General features: G+C 45.7%; 1 protein-coding gene across 1 annotated transcript in view; it reads right to left on the bottom strand.

Moving 5' to 3' along the window:
* Positions 1–23,619, bottom strand: part of AK9 (adenylate kinase 9) — a 194,364-nt gene that overhangs the window by 152,658 nt on the left and 18,087 nt on the right. The window contains exons 6-10 of the mRNA XM_038761300.1: positions 22,436–22,548; positions 21,103–21,282; positions 14,096–14,221; positions 5,940–6,014; positions 4,213–4,314 (exon numbers count right to left, since the gene is read on the bottom strand). Of these exons, the coding sequence (XP_038617228.1) occupies positions 4,213–4,314; positions 5,940–6,014; positions 14,096–14,221; positions 21,103–21,282; positions 22,436–22,548 (596 nt within the window). The remainder of the gene's footprint in view (positions 1–4,212; positions 4,315–5,939; positions 6,015–14,095; positions 14,222–21,102; positions 21,283–22,435; positions 22,549–23,619) is intronic.

Consider the following 23,619-nt stretch of genomic DNA (forward strand, 5'->3'; position numbering starts at 1 on the left):
GACTCCAAAGCCCGGGCTCTTTCCCCTGAGCCGTGCAAAGCCCCGTTCTAAGCGCTGGGGAGGATACAAGGTCATCACGTTGTCCCTGAATGAAAAGTGAAGGCTAATTTGCTTCCTGTAATCTTTAATTCATAATAATAATGGCGCCGGCTATGTGTAATAATGATAATAATAATAATAATAATAATAATAATAATAATGGCATTTATTAAGCACTTACTATGTGCCAAGCACTGTTCGGGGAAGTTCCAAAGTGATCAGGTTGTCCCACGGGGGGCTCACAGTCTTAATCCCCATTTTCCAGATGAGGTCACTGAGGCCCAGAGACGTGAAGTGACTCGCCCAAAGTCACACAGCTGAAAATGGGCAGAGCCGGGATTTGAACCCATGACCTCGGACTCCAAAGCCCGGGCTCTTTCCCCTGAGCCGCGCAAAGCACCGTTCTAAGCGCTGGGGAGGAGACGAGGTCATCACGTTGTCCCTGAGTGAAAAATGAAGGCTAATTTGCTTCCTGTAATCTTTAATTAATAATAATAATAATGGCGCTTACTACGTACAATAATAATAATAATGGCATTTATTAAGCACTTACTATGTGCCAAGCACTGTTCTAAGCGCCGGGGAAGTTCCAAAGTGATCAGGTTGTCCCACGGGGGGCTCACAGTCTTAATCCCCATTTTACAGATGAGGTCACTGAGGCCCAGAGACGTGAAGTGACTCGCCCAAAGTCACACAGCTGAAAATGGGCAGAGCCGGGATTTGAACCCATGACCTCGGACTCCAAAACCCGGGCTCTTTCCCCTGAGCCGCGCAAAGCACTGTTCTAAGCGCTGGGGAGGATACGAGGTCATCACGTTGTCCCTGAGTGAAAAATGAAGGCTAATTTGCTTCCTCTAATCTTTAATTAATAATAATAATGGCGCCGGCTACGTGCAGAGCGCCGTTCTAAGCGCTGGGGAGGATGAACACGGGCTTTGGAGTCAGAGGTCATGGGTTCAAATCCCAGCTCCGCCACTTGTCAGCTGTGTGACTTTGGGCAAGTCACTTAACTTCTCTGTGCCTCAGTTCCCTCATCTGTAAAATGGGGATTAAGACTGTGAGCCCCCCGTGGGACAACCTCATCACCTTGTAACCTCCCCAGCGCTTAGAACAGTGCTTTGCACATAGTAAGTGCTTAATAAATGCTATTATTATCATTATTATTATTATTACAAGGTCATCACGTTGTCCCTGAATGAAAAGTGAAGGCTAATTTGTTTCCTGTAATCTTTAATTAATAATAATAATGGCGCCAGCTACGTGCAGAGCGCCGTTCTAAGCGCTGGGGAAGATACGAGGTCATCACGTTATCCCTGAATTCATTCGTTCAATCGTATTTATTGAGCGCTTACTGTGTGCAGAGCACTGTACTAAGCGCTTGGGAAGGACAAGTTGGTAAAGTGAAGGCTAATTGGTTTCCTGTAATCTTTAATTAATGATAATAATGGCACTGGCTACGTGCAGAGCGCCATTCTAAGCGCTGGGGAGGATACAAGGTCATCACGTTGTCCCTGAATTCATTCATTCAATCGTATTTATTGAGCGCTTACTGTGTGCAGAGCACTGTACTAAGCGCTTGGGAAGGACAAGTTGGCAAAGTGAAGGCTAATTTGTTTCCTGTAATCTTTAATTAATAATAATAATGGCACTGGCTATGTGCAGACCGCCGTTCTAAGCGCTGGGGAGGATACGAGGTCATCACGTAGTCCCTAAATTCATTCATTCAATCATATTTATTGAGCGCTTACTGTGTGCAGAGCACTGTACTAAGCGCTTGGGAAGGACAAGTTGGCAAAGTGAAGGCTAATTTGTTTCCTGTAATCTGTAATTAATAATAATAATGGCGCCGGCTATGTGCAGAGCGCCGTTCTAAGCACTGGGGAGGATACAAGGTCATCACGTTATCCCTGAATTCATTCATTCAATCATATTTATTGAGCGCTTACTCTGTGCGGAGCACTGTACTAAGCGCTTGGGAAGGACAAGTTGGCAAAGTGAAGGCTGATTTGCTTCCTGTAATCTTTAATTAATAACAATAATGGCGCCGACTATGTGCAGAGCGCCGTTTTAAGCGCTGGGGAGGTCCCAAGGTGATCCAGTCATCCCCCGGGGGGCTCCCCGTCTTCATCCCCATTTTCCAGATGAGGTCACTGAGGCCCGGAGAAGTCCAGCGACCCGCCCAAAGTCGCCCGGCTGACGGTCGGCGGAGCCGGGATTTGAACCCGTGACCTCGGACTCCGAAGCCCGGGCTCTTTCCGCTGCGTCTCTTATTTCTTCAATCTTCCTAGATAATCTAGTGGCTAACAATTGGGGTCTTCCTTTGCTGAGCAGTCCGCTTTTTATTTACTTATTTTACTTGTACATATTTATTCTATTTATTTTATTTTGTGAATATGTCTTGTTTTGTCGTCCGGGAGCCCGCCGTTGGGTAGGGCCCGTCTCTCGATGTTGCCGACTTGTCCTTCCCAAGCGCTTAGTACAGTGCTCTGCACACAGTAAGCGCTCAATAGATAGGATTGAATGAATGAATGAATGCTGTGCTTAAAAGATTGTAATTTTCAATAATGATAATGATGATGATGATGGCATTCGTTAAGCGCTTACTACGTGCAAAGCACCGTCCTAAGCGCTGGGGAACTTTTTCCCGCTTCTTTAACGGATCAATTCAAGGAAAACTACATAGGATAGGAGGTGATACGGGCCAATAAGCTGCGACCTTGAGCACTAATCTTTTCGGCGCCTCAGTTTCCCCATTCGTTCATTCAGTCGTCTTTATCGAGCGCTTACTGGGTGCCGAGCACTGTACTAAGCGCTTGGGAAGTCCAAGTCGGCAACATATGGAGACGGTCCCTGCCCGACAGCGGGCTCACCTCATCGAGAGGGAGTCCCATGGAGACCGCGAGCCCCCCGTGGGACGACCCGTTCCCCCCCGGCGCTTAGAACAGTGCTCGGCACATAGTAAGCGCCTAACAGATGCCAATATTATTATTATTAGAACGGGTACCGCGTCCGATCCGATTCACTTGTCTCTATCCAAGCGCTCAGTACCGTACCGGGCTTATCGGAAGCGTTTAACGAATGCCGTGATTATCGCATCTTCTAGACCGTGAGCCCGCTGTCGGGTAGGGACCGTCTCTAGATGTTGCCAGCTTGGACTTCCCAAGCGCTTAGTACAGTGCCCTGCACACAGTAAGCGCTCAATAAATACAACTGATTGATTGATTGATTGATTTAAGAGCTTTATAAGCTCACCTCTTCAAAAATGATCGCTAAAACACAAGGCCTCGTGAGCCCGCTGTTGGGTAGGGACTGTCTCTAGATGTTGCCAACTTGGACTTCCCAAGCGCTTAGTACAGTGCTCTGCACACAGTAAGCGCTCAATAAATACGATTGATTGATTGATTGATTTAAGCGCTTTATAAGCTCACCTCTTCAAAAATGATCTCTATAGCACAAGGCCTCGTGAGCCCACTGTCGGGTAGGGACCGTCTCTAGATGTTGCCAACTTGGACTTCCCAAGCACTTAGTACAGTGCGCTGCACACAGTAAGCGCTCAATAAATACGATTGATTGATTGATTGATTTAAGCGCTTTATAAGTTCACCTCTTCAAAAATGATTGCTAAAACACAAGGCCTCGTGAGCCCACTGTCAGGTAGGGACCGTCTTTATATGTTGCCAACTTGGACTTCCCAAGCGCTTAGTACAGTGCACTGCACACAGTAAGCGCTCAATAAATACGATTGATTGATTTAAGCGCTTTATAAGCTCACCTCTTCAAAAATGATCACTAAAACACAAGGCCTCGTGAGCCCATTGTTGGGTAGGGACCGTCTCTAGATGTTGCCAACTTGGACTTCCCAAGCGTTTAATACAGTGCGCTGCACACAGTAAGCGCTCAATAAATACGATTGATTGATTGATTAAAGCGCTTTATAAGCTCACCTCTTCAAAAATGATCTCTAAAGCACAAGGCCTCGTGAGCCCGCTGTCGGGTAGGGACCGTCCCTAGATGTTGCCAACTTGGACTTCCCAAGCGCTTAGTACAGTGCGCTGCACACAGTAAGCGCCCAATAAGTACGGTTGATCGATTGATTGATTCAGTGAAATTCGCTAGACGCGGGCTAGTCCTTTCAACGGGCAGTTCTAGACATTCGAAAAAAAGAAAACTTGCGTTTTCCAAGCTCTCCGACAGGTCTTCCTCTGTTGAACTCTGAAGTCTGGTTATAAGGGCTCCGTTTCTTAATCCCAGGGATCGCAGCTGGGAAATCACCGCCTAAATGGAAAGAACGGACGTTGGGATACGAGAAAGAAAAGGAAAGAGAAAGAGAAAGAGAGAAAGGGAAAGAGAGAAAGAGAGAGAGAAAGAGAGAAAGAAAAGAAAGAAAATGAAGAAAGAGAAAGAAAGAAAGAAAAAGGAAGAGAGAAAGAAAAGAGAAAGAAAAAGAAAAAGAGAGAAAGAAAAGGAAAGAGAAAGAGAAAGAAAGAGAAAGAGAGAAAGAAAAGGAAGAGAGCAAGAGAAAGAAAGAGAGAAAGAAAGAGAAAGAGAGAAAGAGAGAAACAAAAGAAATAAAGAAAAGGAAGAAAGAGAAAGAGAGCTAAAGAGAAAGAAAGAAAGAAAGAAAGAAAGAAAGAAAAAGAGAGAAAGAAGAAAGAGAGAAAGAAAAGGAAGAAAGAGAACGAAAGAGAAAGAAAAGAAACAGAAAGAGAAAGAAAGAAAAAGAGAGAGAGAAAGAAAAGGAAGAAAGAGAAAAAAAGAAAGAAAAAGGAAGAGAGAAAGGAAGAGAAAGAAAGAAAAGGAAGAAAGAGAAAGAAAGAGAAAGAGAGAACAAAAGAAAGAAAGAAAAGGAAGAAAGAGCTAAAGAGAAAGAAAGAAAGAAAAAGAGAGAAAGAAGGAGAAAGAGAGAAAGAAAAGGAAGAGAGAAAGAAAAGAAACAGAAAGAGAAAGAGAAAGAAAGAAAAAGAGAAAGAAAGAGAGAAAGAAAAGAGAGAGAGAAAGAAAGAAAAAGAGAGAAAAAGTGAGAAAGAAAAGGAAGAAAGAGAGAGAAAAGAAAGAAAAGAAAGGAGAAAGAGAGAAAGAAAAGGAAGAAAGAGAAAAAAAGAAAGAAAAAGGAAGAGAGAAAGGAAGAGAAAGAAAGAAAAGGAAGAAAGAGAAAGAAAGAGAAAGAGAGAACAAAAGAAAGAAAGAAAAGGAAGAAAGAGCTAAAGAGAAAGAAAGAAAGAAAAAGAGAGAAAGAAGGAGAAAGAGAGAAAGAAAAGGAAGAGAGAAAGAAAAGAAACAGAAAGAGAAAGAGAAAGAAAGAAAAAGAGAAAGAAAGAGAGAAAGAAAAGAGAGAGAGAAAGAAAGAAAAAGAGAGAAAAAGTGAGAAAGAAAAGGAAGAAAGAGAAAGAGAGAAAAGAAAGAAAAGAAAGGAGAAAGAGAGAAAGAAAAGGAAGAAAGGGAAAGAGAAAGAGAAAGAAAGAAAGAAAAGAAACAGAGAGAGAAAAAGAGAGAGAGAAAGAAAGAAAAGGAAGGAAGGGAGGAAGGAAGGAAGGAGGGAGAGAAGGAAGGAAGGAAGGAAGGAAGGAAGGAAGGAAGGAGGGAAGGAGGGAAGGAAGGAAGGAGGGAAGGAAGGAAGGAGGGTTGGAGGGAAGGATGGAGGGAAGGAAGGAAGGAAGGAAGGAAGGAAGGAAGGAGGGAAGGAGGGAAGGAAGGAAGGAAGGAAGGAAGGAAGGAAGGAGGGAAGGGAATACAAGTAAGAAATAAGAAATACAAACATTCTTCTACTGCCCGTCTGATTCAGGTTCATCTGGGCACCTATTCATTCATCCGGTCATATTTACTGAGCGCTCACTGTGTGCAGAGCGCTGTACTGAGCGCTCGATTTCAAGTAGAAAGCGCTCCAGGAACGCCAGACTTACAGTGAAGAGTTCTTCTACGGGCTTATTTCCATCCAGTTCGATAAGAAACTGAGAATTGTGGTCGGCCATCAGTTCCTGTGGGTGCCAAAATGGGGGAGAAACCAATTAGGCCCCGACTGAACCGCGGGCGAGTCGCTTCACGCCTCTGGGCCTCGGTTCCCTCATCTGTGAAATGGGGATGGCATTCATTCATTCATTCGTTCGTATTGATGGAGCGCTCACTGTGTGCAGAGCACTGGACTAAGCGCTTGGGAAGGACGAGTCGGGATGTCGTCCGGGAGCCCCACGTCGGGCAGGGACTGTCTCCAACCCGGTTAGCTCGCATCCGCCCCAGCGCTCAGTACGGCGACCGGCACATAGTAAGCGCCTAACAAATGCTAGAATTATTATTATTAATTATCGAGGGGCCTCCGGCCCAGTCGGAGGAGGGTGTGTGTGAAAAAGAGAGAGAGAGAAAGAAAAGAAAGAAAGAAAAGGAAGAAAGAGAAAAAAAGAAAGAAAAAGGAAGAGAGAATGAAAGAGAAAGAGAGAAAGAAAAGGAAGAAAGAGAAAGAGAGAAAAAGAGAAACAAAAGAAAGAAAGAAAAGGAAGAAAGGGAAAGAGAGCTAAAGAGAAAGAAAGAAAAAGAGAGAAAGGAGAGAGAAAGAAAAGGAAGAAAGAGAAAGAGAGCTAGAGAAAGAGAGAAAGAAAAAGAAGAAAGAGAAAGAGAGAAAGAAAAGGAAGAAAGAGAAAGAGAGAAAGAGAAAGAGAGAAAAAGAGAAACAAAAGAAAGAAAAGGAAGAAAGAGAAAGAGAGCTAAGAGAAAGAAAGAAAGAAAAAGAGAGAAAGGAGAGAGAAAGAAAAGGAACAGAGAGAAAGAGAGAAAGAAAAGGAAGAAAGAGAGAGAAAGAGAAAGAGAAAAAGAGAAACAAAAGAAAGAAAGAAAAGGAAGAAAGAGAGAGCTAAAGAGAAAGAAAGAAAGAAAAAGAGAGAAAGGAGAGAGAAAGAAAAGGAAGAGAGAGAAAGAGAGAAAGAAAAGGAAGAAAGAGAGAGAGAAAGAGAAAGAGAAAAAGAGAAACAAAAGAAAGAAAGAAAAGGAAGAAAGAGAAAGAGAGCTAAAGAGAAAGAGAGAAAGAAAAGGAAGAAAGAGAAAGAGAGAAAGGAAAGGAAGAGAGAGAAAGAGAAAGAGAAAAAGAGAAACAAAAGAAAGAAAGAAAAGGAAGAAAGAGAAAGAGAGCTAAAGAGAAAGAAAGAAAGAAAGAGAAAGGAGAGAGAAAGAAAAGGAAGAGAGAGAAAGAGAGAAAGAAAAGGAAAGAAGAGAGAGAAAGAGAAAGAGAAAAAGAGAAACAAAAGAAAGAAAGAAAAGGAAGAAAGAAAGAGAGCTAAAGAGAAAGAAAGAAAGAAAAAGAGAGAAAGGAGAGAGAGAAACAAAAGAAAGAAAGAAAAGGAAGAAAGAGAAAGAGAGCTAAAGAGAAAGAGAGAAAGAAAAGGAAGAAAGAGAAAGAGAGAAAGGAAAGGAAGAAAGAGAGAGAAAGAGAAAGAGAGAAAAAGAGAAACAAAAGAAAGAAAGAAAAGGAAGAAAGAGAAAGAGAGCTAAAGAGAAAGAAAGAAAGAGAAAGGAGAGAGAAAGAAAAGGGAGAGAGAGAGAGAGAGAAAGAGAAAGAGAAAAAGAGAAACAAAAGAAAGAAAGAAAAGGAAGAAAGAGAGAGCTAAAGAGAAAGAAAGAAAGAAAAAGAGAGAAAGGAGAGAGAAAGAAAAGGAAGAGAGAGAAAGAGAGAAAGAAAAGGAAGAAAGAGAGAGAGAAAGAGAAAGAGAAAAAGAGAAACAAAAGAAAGAAAGAAAAGGAAGAAAGAGAAAGAGAGCTAAAGAGAAAGAGAGAAAGAAAAGGAAGAAAGAGAAAGAGAGAAAGGAAAGGAAGAGAGAGAAAGAGAAAGAGAAAAAGAGAAACAAAAGAAAGAAAGAAAAGGAAGAAAGAGAAAGAGAGCTAAAGAGAAAGAAAGAAAGAAAGAGAAAGGAGAGAGAAAGAAAAGGAAGAGAGAGAAAGAGAGAAAGAAAAGGAAAGAAGAGAGAGAAAGAGAAAGAGAAAAAGAGAAACAAAAGAAAGAAAGAAAAGGAAGAAAGAAAGAGAGCTAAAGAGAAAGAAAGAAAGAAAAAGAGAGAAAGGAGAGAGAGAAACAAAAGAAAGAAAGAAAAGGAAGAAAGAGAAAGAGAGCTAAAGAGAAAGAGAGAAAGAAAAGGAAGAAAGAGAAAGAGAGAAAGGAAAGGAAGAAAGAGAGAGAAAGAGAAAGAGAGAAAAAGAGAAACAAAAGAAAGAAAGAAAAGGAAGAAAGAGAAAGAGAGCTAAAGAGAAAGAAAGAAAGAGAAAGGAGAGAGAAAGAAAAGGGAGAGAGAGAAAGAGAGAAAGAAAAGGAAGAAAGAGAGAGAGAAAGAGAAAGAGAAAAAGAGAAACAAAAGAAAGAAAGAAAAGGAAGAAAGAGAAAGAGAGCTAAAGAGAAAGAAAGAAAGAAAAAGAGAGAAAGGAGAGAGAAAGAAAAGAAAGAAAGAAAAGGAAGAAAGAGAAAAAAGGAAGAAAAAGGAAGAGAGAAAGAGAAAGAGAGAAAGAAAAGGAAGAAAGACAAAGAGAGAAAGAAAAGGAAGAAAGAGAAAGAGAGAAAGAAAAAGAGAAACAAAAGAAAGAAAGAAAAGGAAGAAAGAGAAAGAGAGCTAAAGAGAAAGAAAGAAAGAGAAAGGAGAGAGAAAGAAAAGGAAGAGAGAGAGAGGAAGAAAGAGAAAGAAAGAGAGAGAGAAAAAGAGAAACAAAAGAAAGAAAGAAAAGGAAGAAAAAGAGAGCTAAAGAGAAAGAAAAAGAAAAAGAGAGAAAGGAGAGAGAGAAAGAAAAGGGAGAGAAAGAAAACAGAAAGAGAAAGAGAAAGAAAGAAAAAGAGAGAAAGAAAGAGAGAAAGGAAAGAGAGAGAGAGAAAGAAAGAAAGGGATCATCTGGACCCCCTTTTCCTCATCAATAGAGACAATCCCTGCCCACATCGGGCTTACAGTCTAGAAGTGGGGAGACAGACATCAAAACAAATAGGCATCAATATAAATAAATAGAATTATAGCTATGGACAGAGATATAGAAGAGCTGTGGGGTGGGGAGAAGTGGGTAGAGCAAAGGGAGCGACAAAGAGTCCTAAACCAATATAAATTTGGGAAATCCTGTGGGCGATCCCATATTTTTATGGAGAAGCAGCGTGGCTCAGTGGAAAGAGCCCGGGCTTTGGAGTCCGAGGTCATGAGTTCAAATCCTGGCTCCGCCAATTGTCAGCTGTGTGACTTTGGGCAAGTCACTTCACTTCTCTGGGCCTCAGTTCCCTCATCTGGAAAATGGGGGATTAAGACCGTGAGCCCCCCGTGGGACAACCTGATCACCTTGTAACTTCCCCAGCGCTTAGAACAGTGCTTTGCACATAGTAAGCGCTTAATAAATGCCATTATTGTTATTATTATTATTATTATTATTATATTTGTATCAACAAAAAAGTAATTAATGCCGCTACCAAATTCTGCTACCCAGATTGATGCATCAGTCAATCAAGAAATGCCATTTATTGAGGTCTTACTAGGGGGAGAGCACTCGGGGCAGTTGGAAGAGGACGATAGCGTTCTGTAATAATAATAGTGATCGCGTTTGTTAAGCGCTTACTATGTGCCAAGCACTGTTTCAAGCACCGGTGTGGATTCGAGGTGATCAGGGGGTCCCACGTGGGGCTCCCAGTCTTAATCCCCATTTTACAGATGAGGGAACTGAGGCCCAGAGACGTGAAGTGACTTGGCCAAAGTCACACAGCTGACAAGTGACAAGGCTGGGATTAGAACTCACAACCTCCTCGCTTCAGATCGTCCTCGATTCGCTCCTTCCTCCCCGCCCCACGGCGCTTACGGATATATGATAGTGATGATGGCGTTTATTAAGCGCTTACTACGTGCCGAGCACTGTTCTAAGCGCTGGGGAGGTGATCAGGTGGTCCCTCGGGGGGCTCCCGGTCTTCACCCCCATTTTCCAGATGAGGTCACTGAGGCCCGGAGAAGGGAAGCGACTGGTCACTCCAGTTTCCAATAAACCGTCCACGTGTTGGTCTTAATAATAATGATAATGATGGGATTTATTAAGCGCTTACTATGTGCCAAGCACTGTTCTAAGCGCTGGAGAGGTTACAAGGTGATCGGGTCGTCCCCCGGGGGGCTCCCAGTCTTCATCCCCATTTTCCAGACAAGGGAACTGAGGCCCGGAGAAGCGAAGCGACTGGCCACTGACAAGTGGCAGGACCAGGATTCGAACCCATGACCTCAGACTCCAAAGCCCGGGCTCTTCCCACTGAGCCACGCCGCTTCTCTGGACCTCTCTCTGGTGATATCTCTTCTAGACTGTGAGCCCATTATTGGGTAGGGGCCGTCTCATATATGTTGCCAACTCGTCCTTCCCAAGCGCTTAGTACAGTGCTCTGCACACAGTAAGCGCTCAATAAATACGACTGAATGAACGAAAAGTCGGGACTGGGGTGGCTACGGGAAACGCCATCAAAATAAGCGTGTCACTTCCTTTTATTGATACGGGACTAATTAAATACGTGAGCTATAAGCGATCACGGCGCAGGGAGGATAAATACTCCAGTTTCCAATAAACCGTCCACGTTTTGGTCTTAATAATAATGATAATAATGATGGTATTTATTAAGCGCTTACTATGTGCCAAGCACTGTTCTAAGCGCTGAGGAGGATACAAGGTGATCAGGTGGTCCCACATGGGGCTCCCAGTCTTCATCCCCATTTTCCAGACGAGGGAACTGAGGCCCGGAGAAGCGAAGCGACTGGCCACTGACGAGTGGCAGGGACAGGATTCGAACCCAGGACCTCGGACTCCAAAGCCCGGGCTCTTCCCACTGAGCCACGCCGCTTCTCAGGACCTCTCTGGTGATATCTCTTCTAGACTGTGAGCCCACTGTCGGGTAGGGACCGTCTCTATATGTTGCCAACTTGTCCTTCCCAAGCGCTTAATACAGTGCTCTGCACACAGGAAGCGCTCAATAAATACGATTGAATGAATGAATGAATTTAGTCCAGTGCTCTGCACACAGGAAGCGCTCAATAAATATGATTGAATGAATGAATGAATTTAGTACAGTGCTCTGCACACAGTAAGCGCTCAATAAATACGATTGAATGAATGAATGAATTTAGTCCAGTGCTCTGCACACAGGAAGCGCTCAATAAATATGATTGAATGAATGAATGAATTTAGTACAGTGCTCTTTACACAGGAAGCGCTCAATAAATATGATTGATTGAATGAATGAATGAATTTAGTACAGTGCTCTGCACACAGGAAGCGCTCAATAAATATGATTGATTGAATGAATGAATGAATTTAGTCCAGTGCTCTGCACACAGGAAGCGCTCAATAAATACGATTGAATGAATGAATGAATTTAGTCCAGTGCTCTGCACACAGGAAGCGCTCAATAAATACGATTGAATGAATGAATGAATTTAGTCCAGTGCTCTGCACACAGGAAGCGCTCAATAAATATGATTGAATGAATGAATGAATTTAGTCCAGTGCTCTGCACACAGGAAGCGCTCAATAAATACGATTGAATGAATGAATGAATTTAGTCCAGTGCTCTGCACACAGGAAGCGCTCAATAAATACGATTGAATGAATGAATGAATTTAGTACAGTGCTCTGCACACAGTAAGCGCTCAATAAATATGATTGATTGAATGAATGAATGAATTTAGTACAGTGCTCTGCACACAGGAAGCGCTCAATAAATATGATTGAATGAATGAATGAATTTAGTCCAGTGCTCTGCACACAGGAAGCGCTCAATAGATATGATTGATTGAATGAATGAATGAATTTAGTACAGTGCTCTGCACACAGGAAGCGCTCAATAAATACGATTGAATGAATGAATGAATTTAGTACAGTGCTCTGCACACAGGAAGCGCTCAATAAATATGATTGAATGAATGAATGAATTTAGTGCAGTGCTCTGCACACAGGAAGCGCTCAATAAATACGATTGAATGAATGAATGAATTTAGTCCAGTGCTCTGCACACAGGAAGCGCTCAATAAATATGATTGAATGAACGAATGAATTTAGTGCAGTGCTCTGCACACAGGAAGCGCTCAATAAATACGATTGAATGAATGAATGAATTTAGTCCAGTGCTCTGCACACAGGAAGCGCTCAATAAATATGATTGAATGAATGAATGAATTTAGTCCAGTGCTCTGCACACAGGAAGCGCTCAATAAATATGATTGAATGAATGAATGAATTTAGTACAGTGCTCTGCACACAGGAAGCGCTCAATAAATATGATTGATTGAATGAATGAATGAATTTAGCACAGTGCTCTGCACACAGGAAGCGCTCAATAAATACGATTGAATGAATGAATGAATTTAGTCCAGTGCTCTGCACACAGGAAGCGCTCAATAAATACGATTGAATGAATGAATGAATTTAGTCCAGTGCTCTGCACACAGGAAGCGCTCAATAAATACGATTGAATGAATGAATGAATTTAGTCCAGTGCTCTGCACACAGGAAGCGCTCAATAAATATGATTGATTGAATGAATGAATGAATTTAGCACAGTGCTCTGCACACAGTAAGTGCTCAATAAATACGATTGAATGAATGAATGAATTTAGTACAGTGCTCTGCACACAGGAAGCGCTCAATAAATATGATTGATTGAATGAATGAATGAGGGTGGCTACGGGAAACGCCGTAAAAGTAAGCGCGTCGCTTACTATCACATCGTATCCCCCCCAGCGCTTAGAACAGTGCTTTGCACATAGTAAGCGCCTAACAAATGCCATTATTATTATTATTATTATTACTATTATTGATACGGGACTAATTAAATACGCGAGCTGTAAGCGATCACGGCGCAGGGAGGATAAATATTCCAGTTTCCAATAAACCGTCCACGTTTTCGTCTTAATAATAATAATAATAATGATGGCATTTGTTAAGCGCTTACTACGTGCAAAGCACTGTTCTAAGCGCTGGGGGGGATACAAGGTGATCAGGTTGTCCCACGTGGGGCTCCCAGTCTTAATCCCCATTTGACAGATGAGGTAACTGAGGCACAGAGAAGTTAATAATAATCAATCAATCATCCACATTTTCGTCTTAATAATAATAATAATGATGGCATTTGTTAAGCGCTTACTACGTGCAAAGCACTGTTCTAAGCGCTGGGGGGGGATACAAGGTGATCAGGTTGTCCCACGTGGGGCTCCCAGTCTTAATCCCCATTTGACAGATGAGGGAACTGAGGCACAGAGAAGTTAATAATAATCAATCAATCATCCACGTTTTCGTCTTAATAATAATAATAATGATGGCATTTGTTAAGCGCTTACTACGTGCAAAGCACTGTTCTAAGCGCTGGGAGGGGGATACAAGGTGATCAGGTTGTCCCACGTGGGGCTCCCAGTCTTAATCCCCATTTGACAGATGAGGGAACTGAGGCACAGAGAAGTTAATAATAATCAATCAATCAATCATCCACGTTTTCGTCTTAATAATAATAATAATAATGGCATTTGTTAAGCGCTTACTACGTGCCAAGCACTGTTCTAAGCACTGGGGTGGGGGGATACAAGGTGATCAGGTTGTCCCACGTGGGGCTCCCAGTCTTAATCCCCATTTGACAGATGAGGGAACTGAGGCACAGGGAAGTTAATAATAATCAATCAATTAATCAATCGCATTTATTGAGCGCTTACTGGGTGCAGAGCACTGTACTAAGCGCTCGGGAAGTCCAAGTTGGCAACATATGGAGACGGTCCCCTACCCGACAGTGGGCTCACAATCTAGAGAATAGAATTACTTCTATTAATAATAGAATGTATTATTAATCAATCAATCGTATTTATTGAGCGCTTACCGTGTGCAGAGCACTGAATAATAATAATGGTATTTATTAAGCGCTTACTACGTGCCAAGCACCGTTCTAAGCGCCGGGGAGGTCGCAAGGTGATCCGGTGGTCCCCCGGGGGGCTCCCAGTCCTCATCCCCATCTTCCAGATGAGGGAACTGAGGCCCGGAGAAGCGAAGCGACCGGCCGACGAGTGGCGGGGCCGGGATTCGAACCCAGGATCCGGGGGCATCTCACCTCCAGATGCCGCAGCATCGTTTCCCTGTACAATTTGATATTGGCTTCGATGTTTTCCAGGAAATCCTCCGGCCTCTGGATGAGGTGCGGTAAGAGCTCGGCCATCGTCTGCATCTCCGCCGCTGCCTGGAAAGGAGGAGAGGGATTGTTTGAACGCCTCTTTTTGGCCAGAACCACCACCGCGGCGCTCGTTGGGCGCCAAGTTGGCCGGCCCGCTTCTCCGGCCCGGTTCGATCGGATCTGCCGGACGCGGAGCGCTGTACTGAGCGCTTGGGAGAGAAGCGGCGTGGTTTTGGAGTCCGGGGTCGTGGGTTCAAATCCCGGCTCCACCACTTGCCCGCTGTGTGACTCGCTTCACTTCTCCGGGCCTCAGTGACCTCGTCTGGAAAATGGGGATGAAGACTCTGGGCCTCAGTGACCTCATCTGGAAAATGGGGGTGAAGACTGGGACTTCCCTCCCGTGGTGTGTGACTCGCTTCACTTCTCCGGGCCTCAGTGACCTCATCTGGAAAATGGGGATGAAGACTGGGAGCCCCCCCGTGGTGTGTGACTCGCTTCACTTCTCCGGGCCTCAGTGACCTCGTCTGGAAAATGGGGATGAAGACTGGGAGCCTTCCTGTGGTGTGTGATTCTCTTCACTTCTCCGGGCCTCAGTGACCTCATCTGGAAAATGGGGATGAAGACTGGGAGCCCTCCTGTGGTGTGTGACTCGCTTCACTTCTCTGGGCCTCAGTTCCCTCATCTGGAAAATGGGGATGAAGACTGGGAGCCCCCCGTGCTGTGTGACTCGCTTCACTTCTCCGGGCCTCAGTGACCTCATCTGGAAAATGGGGATGAAGACTGGGAGCCCCCCCGTGGTGTGTGATTCGCTTAACTTCTCTGGGCCTCAGTGACCTCGTCTGGAAAATGGGGATGAAGACTGGGACTTCCCTCCCGTGGTGTGTGACTCACTTCACTTCTCCGGGCCTCAGTGACCTCGTCTGGAAAATGGGGGTGAAGACTGGGAGCCCCCCGTGGTGTGTGATTGGCTTCACTTCTCCGGGCCTCAGTGATCTCATCTGGAAAACGGGGATGAAGACTGGGACTTCCCTCCTGTGGTGTGTGACTCACTTAAGTTCTCCGGGCCTCAGTGACCTCATCTGGAAAATGGGGATGAAGACTGGGAGTCCCCCGTGGTGTGTGATTTGCTTCACTTCTCCGGGCCTCAGTTCCCTCATCTGGAAAATGGGGATGAAGACTGGGAGCCCCCCATGGTGTGTGACTCGCTTCACTTCTCTGGGCCTCAGTGACCTCATCTGGAAAATGGGGATGAAGACTGGAAGTCCCCCCGTGGTGTGTGATTCGCTTCACTTCTCTGGGCCTCAGTGACCTCATCTGGAAAATGGGGATGAAGACTGGGAGCCCCCCGTGGTGTGTGACTTGCTTCACTTCTCTGGGCCTCAGTGACCTCATATGGAAAATGGGGATGAAGACTGGGAGCCCCCCATGGTGTGTGACTCACTTCACTTCTCTGGGCCTCAGTGACCTCATCTGGAAAATGGGGATGAAGACTGGGAGTCCCCCCCATGGTGTGTGACTCAACGTCTCTGGGCCTCAGTGACCTCATCTGGAAAATGGGGATGAAGACTGGGAGTTCCCCCCCATGGTGTGTGACTCGCTTCACTTCTCTGGGCCTCAGTGACCTCATCTGGAAAATGGGGGTGAAGACTGGGAGCCCCCCGTGGTGTGTGATTGGCTTCACTTCTCCGGGCCTCAGTGACCTCATCTGGAAAATGGGGATGAAGACTGGGAGCCCCCCATGGTGTGTGACTCGCTTCACTTCTCTGGGCCTCAGTGACCTCATCTGGAAAATGGGGATGAAGACTGGGAGTCCCCCCGTGGTGTGTGATTCGCTTCACTTCTCTGGGCCTCAGTGACCTCGTCTGGAAAATGGGGATGAAGACTGGGAGCCCCCCATGGTGTGTGACTCGCTTCACTTCTCTGGGCCTCAGTGACCTCATCTGGAAAATGGGGGTGAAGACTGGGAGCCCCCCGTGCTGTGTGATTGGCTTCACTTCTCCAGGCCTCAGTGACCTCATCTGGAAAATGGGGATGAAGACTGGGAGCCCCCCGTGGTGTGTGACTTGCTTCACTTCTCTGGGCCTCAGTGACCTCATATGGAAAATGGGGATGAAGACTGGGAGCCCCCCATGGTGTGTGACTCGCTTCACTTCTCTGGGCCTCAGTTCCCTCATCTGGAAAATGGGGGTGAAGACTGGGAGCCCCCCGTGGTGTGTGATTGGCTTCACTTCTCCAGGCCTCAGTGACCTCATCTGGAAAATGGGGATGAAGACTGGGAGCCCCCCGTGGTGTGTGACTTGCTTCACTTCTCTGGGCCTCAGTGACCTCATATGGAAAATGGGGATGAAGACTGGGAGCCCCCCATGGTGTGTGACTTGCTTCACTTCTCTGAGCCTCAGTTCCCTCATCTGGAAAATGGGGATGAAGACTGGGAGCCGCCCATGGTGTGTGATTCGCTTCACTTCTCCGGGCCTCAGTTCCCTTATCTGGAAAATGGGATGAAGACTGGGAGTCCCCCCCGTGGTGTGTGACTCGCTTCACTTCTCCGGGCCTCAGTTCCCTCATCTGGAAAATGGGGATGAAGACTGGGAGCCGCCCATGGTGTGTGATTCGCTTAACTTCTCCGGGCCTCAGTTCCCTTATCTGGAAAATGGGGATGAAGACTGGGAGCCCCCCCCGTGGTGTGTGACTCGCTTCACTTCTCCGGGCCTCAGTTCCCTCATCTGGAAAATGGGGATGAAGACTGGGAGCCGCCCATGGTGTGTGATTCGCTTAACTTCTCTGGGCCTCAGTGACCTCATCTGGAAAATGGGGATGAAGACTGGGAGCCCTCCATGGTGTGTGACTCGCTTCACTTCTCCGGGCCTCAGTGACCTCATCTGGAAAATGGGGATGAAGACTGGGAGCCCCCCGTGCTGTGTGACTCGCTTCACTTCTCCGGGCCTCAGTGACCTCATCTGGAAAATGGGGATGAAGACTGGGAGCACCCCGTGCTGTGTGACTCGCTTCACTTCTCCGAGCCTCAGTGACCTCGTCTGGAAAATGGGGGTGAAGACTGGGAGCCCCCCGTGGTGTGTGATTCGCTTCACTTCTCCGGGCCTCAGTTCCCTCATCTGGAAAATGGGGGTGAAGACTGGGAGCCCCCCGTGGTGTGTGACTCGCTTCACTTCTCTGGGCCTCAGTGACCTCATCTGGAAAATGGGGATGAAGACTGGGAGCCCCCCGTGCTGTGTGATTGGCTTCACTTCTCTGGGCCTCAGTGACCTCATCTGGAAAATGGGGATGAAGACTGGGAGCCCCCCGTGGTGTGTGACTTGCTTCACTTCTCTGGGCCTCAGTGACCTCATATGGAAAATGGGGATGAAGACTGGGAGCCCCCCGTGGTGTTTGACTTGCTTCACTTCTCCGGGCCTCAGTTCCCTCATCTGGAAAATGGGGATGAAGACTGGGAGTCCCCCCCGTGGTGTGTGACTCGCTTCACTTCTCCGGGCCTCAGTTCCCTCATCTGGAAAATGGGGATGAAGACTGGGAGCCCCCCGTGGTGTGTGATTCGCTTCACTTCTCCGGGCCTCAGTTCCCTCATCTGGAAAATGGGGGTGAAGACTGGGAGCCCCCCGTGGTGTGTGACTTGCTTCACTTCTCTGGGCCTCAGTGACCTCATCTGGAAAATGGGGATGAAGACTGGGAGCCCCCCGTGGTGTGTGACTCGCTTCACTTCTCTGGGCCTCAGTGACCTCATATGGAAAATGGGGATGAAGACTGGGAGTCCCCCTGTGGTGTGTGATTTACTTCACTTCTCCGGGCCTCAGTGACCTCATCTGGAAAATGGGGATGAAGACTGGGAGCCCCCCGAGGGACGACCGGATCACCTTGTCACCTCCCCAGCGCTTAGAACAGTGCTTGGCACATAGTAAGCGCGTAACAGATACCATCATCATCATTATTATTACCACGGAACAAGAAACGGACCACGGTGAGTTTACGGTCTAGAGCCGAGCTTACGGTTTAGAGATTACTCATTCATTCATTCATTCACTCATTCATTCAATTGTATTTATTGAGCGCTTACTGTGTGCAGAGCACTGTACTAAGCGCTTGGGAAGGACAAGTCGGCAACACACAGCGACGGTCCCTACCCAACGCGGGCTCAATCTCGTTTTCTTTAACGCCTCGATTGAAGTAATGGTCGCCCCCGAGGCGATCTTTGTTGCCAATTTGTACTTCCCAAGCGCTTAGTACAGTGCTCTGCACATAGTAAGCGCTCAATCAATATGATTGATTGATTGATTGATAATAAATACGATGGAATGAATGACTCCCAAGCCCCGCTGCTTCTCTCTCTAACACTATTAAACAGGGAGAATTTTCAAGGCCCTTGAAATGTCGTAAACCGCCCGAAAATACATCTCCTTCATTCATTCATTCATTCAATCGTATTTATTGAGCGCTTACTGTGTGCAGAGCACTGTACTAAGCGCTTGGGAAGGACAAGTCGGCAACACACAGCGACCGTCCCTACCCAACACAGGCTCAATCTCGTTTTCTTTATCGCCTCGAATGAAGTAGTGGTCGCCCTCGAGGCGATCTTTGTTGCCAATTTGTACTTCCCAAGCGCTTAGTACAGTGCTCTGCACATAGTAAGCGCTCAATCAATATGATTGATTGATTGATTGATTGATAATAAATACGATCGAATGAATGACTCCCAAGCCCCGCTGCTTCTCTCTCTAACACTATTAAACAGGGAGAATTTTCAAGGCCCTTGAAATGTCGTAAACCCCCCGAAAATACATCTCATTCATTCATTCATTCATTCATTCATTCAATCGTATTTATTGAGCGCTTACTGTGTGCAGAGCACTGTACTAAGCGCTTGGGAAGCACAAGTCGGCAACACACAGAGACGGTCCCTACCCAACGCGGGCTCAATCTCGTTTTCTTTATCGCCTCGAAGGAAGTAAGGTTCGCCCCCGAGGCGATCTTTGTTGCCAATTTGTACTTCCCAAGCGCTTAGTACAGTGCTCTGCACATAGTAAGCGCTCAATCAATATGATTGATTGATTGATTGATAATAAATACGATTGAATGAATGACTCCCAAGCCCCGCTGCTTCTCTCTCTAACACTATTAAACAGGGAGAATTTTCAAGGCCTTGAAATGTAAACCTCCCGAAAATACATCTCATTCATTCATTCATTCATTCATTCATTCAATCGTATTTATTGAGCGCTTACTGTGTGCAGAGCACTGTACTAAGCGCTTGGGAAGGACAAGTCGGCAACACACAGCGACGGTCCCTACCCAACGCGGGCTCAATCTCGTTTTCTTTAACGCCTCGATTGAAGTAATGGTCGCCCCCGAGGCGATCTTTGTTGCCAATTTGTACTTCCCAAGCGCTTAGTACAGTGCTCTGCACATAGTAAGCGCTCAATAAATATGATTGATTGATTGATTGATAATAAATACGATCGAATGAATGACTCCCAAGCCCCGCTGCTTCTCTCTCTAACACTATTAAACAGGGAGAATTTTCAAGGCCTTGAAATGTAAACCTCCCGAAAATACATCTCATTCATTCATTCATTCATTCATTCATTCAATCGTATTTATTGAGCGCTTACTGTGTGCAGAGCACTGTACTAAGCGCTTGGGAAGGACAAGTCGGCAACACACAGCGACGGTCCCTACCCAACGCGGGCTCAATCTCGTTTTCTTTAACGCCTCGATTGAAGTAATGGTCGCCCCCGAGGTGATCTTTGTTGCCAATTTGTACTTCCCAAGCGCTTAGTACAGTGCTCTGCACATAGTAAGCGCTCAATAAATATGATTGATTGATTGATTGATAATAAATACGATCGAATGAATGACTCCCAAGCCCCGCTGCTTCTCTCTCTAACACTATTAAACAGGGAGAATTTTCAAGGCCCTTGAAATGTCGTAAACCCCCCGGAAATACATCTCATTCATTCATTCATTCATTCATTCATTCAATCGTATTTATTGAGCGCTTACTGTGTGCAGAGCACTGTACTAAGCGCTTGGGAAGCACAAGTCGGCAACACACAGAGACGGTCCCTACCCAACGCGGGCTCAATCTCGTTTTCTTTATCGCCTCAGAGGAAGTAAGGTTCGCCCCCGAGGCGATATTTGTTGCCAATTTGTACTTCCCAAGCGCTTAGTACAGTGCTCTGCACATAGTAAGCGCTCAATCAATATGATTGATTGATTGATTGATAATAAATACGATTGAATGAATGACTCCCAAGCCCCGCTGCTTCTCTCTCTAACACTATTAAACAGGGAGAATTTTCAAGGCCTTGAAATGTCGTAAACCCCCCGAAAATACATCTCATTCATTCATTCATTCATTCATTCAATCGTATTTATTGAGCGCTTACTGTGTGCAGAGCACTGTACTAAGCGTTTGGGAAGCACAAGTCGGCAACACACAGAGACGGTCCCTACCCAACGCGGGCTCAATCTCGTTTTCTTTAACGCCTCGATTGAAGTAATGGTCGCCCCCGAGGCGATCTTTGTTGCCAATTTGTACTTCCCAAGCGCTTAGTACAGTGCTCTGCACATAGTAAGCGCTCAATAAATCTGATTGATTGATTGATTGATAATAAATACGATCGAATGAATGACTCCCAAGCCCCGCTGCTTCTCTCTCTAACACTATTAAACAGGGAGAATTTTCAAGGCCTTGAAATGTCGTAAACGCCCCGAAAATACATCTCATTCATTCATTCATTCATTCATTCATTCAATCGTATTTATTGAGCGCTTACTGTGTGCAGAGCACTGTACTAAGCGCTTGGGAAGGACAAGTCGGCAACACACAGAGACGGTCCCTACCCAACACGGGCTCAATCTCGTTTTCTTTATCGCCTCGAATGAAGTAAGGGTCGCCCCCGAGGCGATCTTTGGGAAAATAGGGATCAGTTTACCTCTTCCTCCTCTTCTTCCTCTTCCGTTTCCTCCTCTCCAGCTTCTTTCGCCGATTCCCTCTTCTTTTTCCTATGCTTTTCGAGAAAATCCAGGTCCCACTGGTCCCGCTGATAGATATCCCCGGTGATGGCGTGCTGCCTTTGTCCCGAAAGTCTCTGGCCCAAGTCGTAATCGGAAGACTTCAAATGAAAAAAAACCAACAGCCACGAAGGACACCCAATAAATAACCTTCCCATTCTTTAGCGCTTAGAACAGTGCCTCGCGATCGATCGATCAATCAATCAATCAATCGTATTTATTGAGCGCTTCCCGTGTGCGGAGCACTGGACGAAGCGCTTGGGAAGGACAAGTTGGCACCATATTCATTCATTCATTCAATCGTATTTATTGAGCGCTTGGGAAGTACAAGTTGGCAACACATAGAGACGGTCCCTACCCAACAGTGGGCTCATGTTGCACATAGTAGACGCTTAGAGAAGCAGCGTGGCCCAGTGGAAAGAGCCCGGGCTTGGGAGCCCGAGGTCGTGGGTTCGACTCCCGCTCCGCCACGTGTCGGCTGGGTGACTTTGGGCGGGTCGCTTCGCTTCTCTGGGCCTCAGTGACCTCATCTGGAAAAGGGGGATGAAGACTGGGAGCCCCCCATGTGACCACCTCATGACCTTGTATCCCCCCCCAGCGCTTAGAACAGTGCTTTGCACATAGTAAGCGCTTAACAAATACCATCATTATTATTATTATTATTCTCTGGGCCTCAGTTCCCTCATCTGGAAAATGGGGATGGAGACTGTGAGCCCCCCGTGGGACCGCCTGATCGCCTTGTCACCTCCCCGGCGCTTAGAACAGTGCTTTGTACATAATAGGCACTTAATAAATGCCATCATTACTATTATTATTATCTATCGCGGCGCTTAGAACAGTGCTTGGAGCATAATAAGGGCGTCACAAATACCACAATTATTATTATTAATAAATACCATCAGGATAAAATGATGACTGCCAACTTGTTGCCAACTTGTACTTCCCAAGCGCTTAGTACAGTGCTCTGCACACAGTAAGCGCTCAATAAATACGATTGATTGACGGATGACTGTTTCACATAATCCAATCGTATTTATTGAGCGCCTTCCTGGGTGCCGAGCACTGTACTAGGCGCCGAATGAAATGAAACAATGAAATAGCGAAAGGGTGTTTCTCTGAATCACACACACCGCGGAAGGAATCATCGAAATGCTGTCCAAGTATTCATTCATTCATTCACTCAATCGCATTTATTGAGCGCTTACTGTACTGAGCGCTTGGGAAGTACAAGCTGGCACCATAAGTAGTTTTTACCTTTATATTAATGATAATATCCGGTTTCAATTTCAGGTTTTTAATGATCTCCACCTGCTCCGGGATGGTCATGCACTCCTCCGAGAGGACCGGGAACGCGCTGAGAACGTAGCCTGGAAAAGGAAACGCCTTTCAAATTCTGGAATATCGCACGGTCGTCCGAGCACGGATTTTTGCGGCAATCGTCATCCGGGAATGATGTGTCACAGGATTGTTGGAGAGACTAAAAAATTACTTTGGGTTCTTTCCAAGGTTTAGCATCGTCAATGACGGTATTTATTGAGCACTTACGCTAGGCCCAGCACTGTACTAAGCGCTTGGGAGGATACGACAGAGTCGGCGGACTCGTTCCCTGCCCACAGGTGAGTTTACGGTCTAGAGGGGGAGGCAGATGTTAACGGACATAAATTATTTAGAATAATTTATAATTATTTAGAATAATAATATAGAATTTAAAGATATGTGTTCGTATGGATTAAGTCCCCTGTGCCGTCACCTCGCAGTGGTTGAAACGTCTCCAACTGCGATGGCGATTTTGAGAGGAGCAACAGCGGTGGAAGGGAATTTGAGAAGTAATTTAGACGGCGATAATGACGACGGCATTTGGTAAGCGCCTACTATGCGTTGGGCACTGTACTAAGCGCTGGGGTGATGATAATAATAACGATGGCATCTATTAAGCGCTTACTATGTGTAAAGCACTGTTCTAAGCGCCGGGGAGGTTACAAAGTGATCGGGTTGTCCCACGGGGGGCTCCCAGTCTTCATCCCCGTTTTCCAGACGAGGCCCCTGAGGCCCAGAGAAGTGAAGCGACTCGCCCAAAGTCACACAGCAGACAAGTGGCAGAGGCGGGATTAGAACCATGGCCTCCGACTCCTACTCATTCATTCAATCATATTTATTGAGCGCTTACTGTGTGCGGAACACTGTACTAGGCGCTTGGGAAGACTCCTAAGCCCGGGCTCTTTCCACGCTGCTGTTTCCGCCCTAATAATAACTATTATATTATGTTATCATCATTATTATTATAATGCCATAATAATTATAATAATTTATTGTTATTATTATCATTATTAAGGGAGTTGTTATTCCACAAGCAGTGACTTAAGGGAATGAACAGCTCCGAATGGGTTTGAATGCGGAAATAAAATGATGTTCTTCTTACAATTTATAATAGAAGATAG

The sequence above is a fragment of the Tachyglossus aculeatus genome, chromosome 19, assembly GCF_015852505.1.
Source record: "Tachyglossus aculeatus isolate mTacAcu1 chromosome 19, mTacAcu1.pri, whole genome shotgun sequence".
NCBI classification, from domain to species: Eukaryota; Metazoa; Chordata; class Mammalia; order Monotremata; family Tachyglossidae; genus Tachyglossus; species Tachyglossus aculeatus.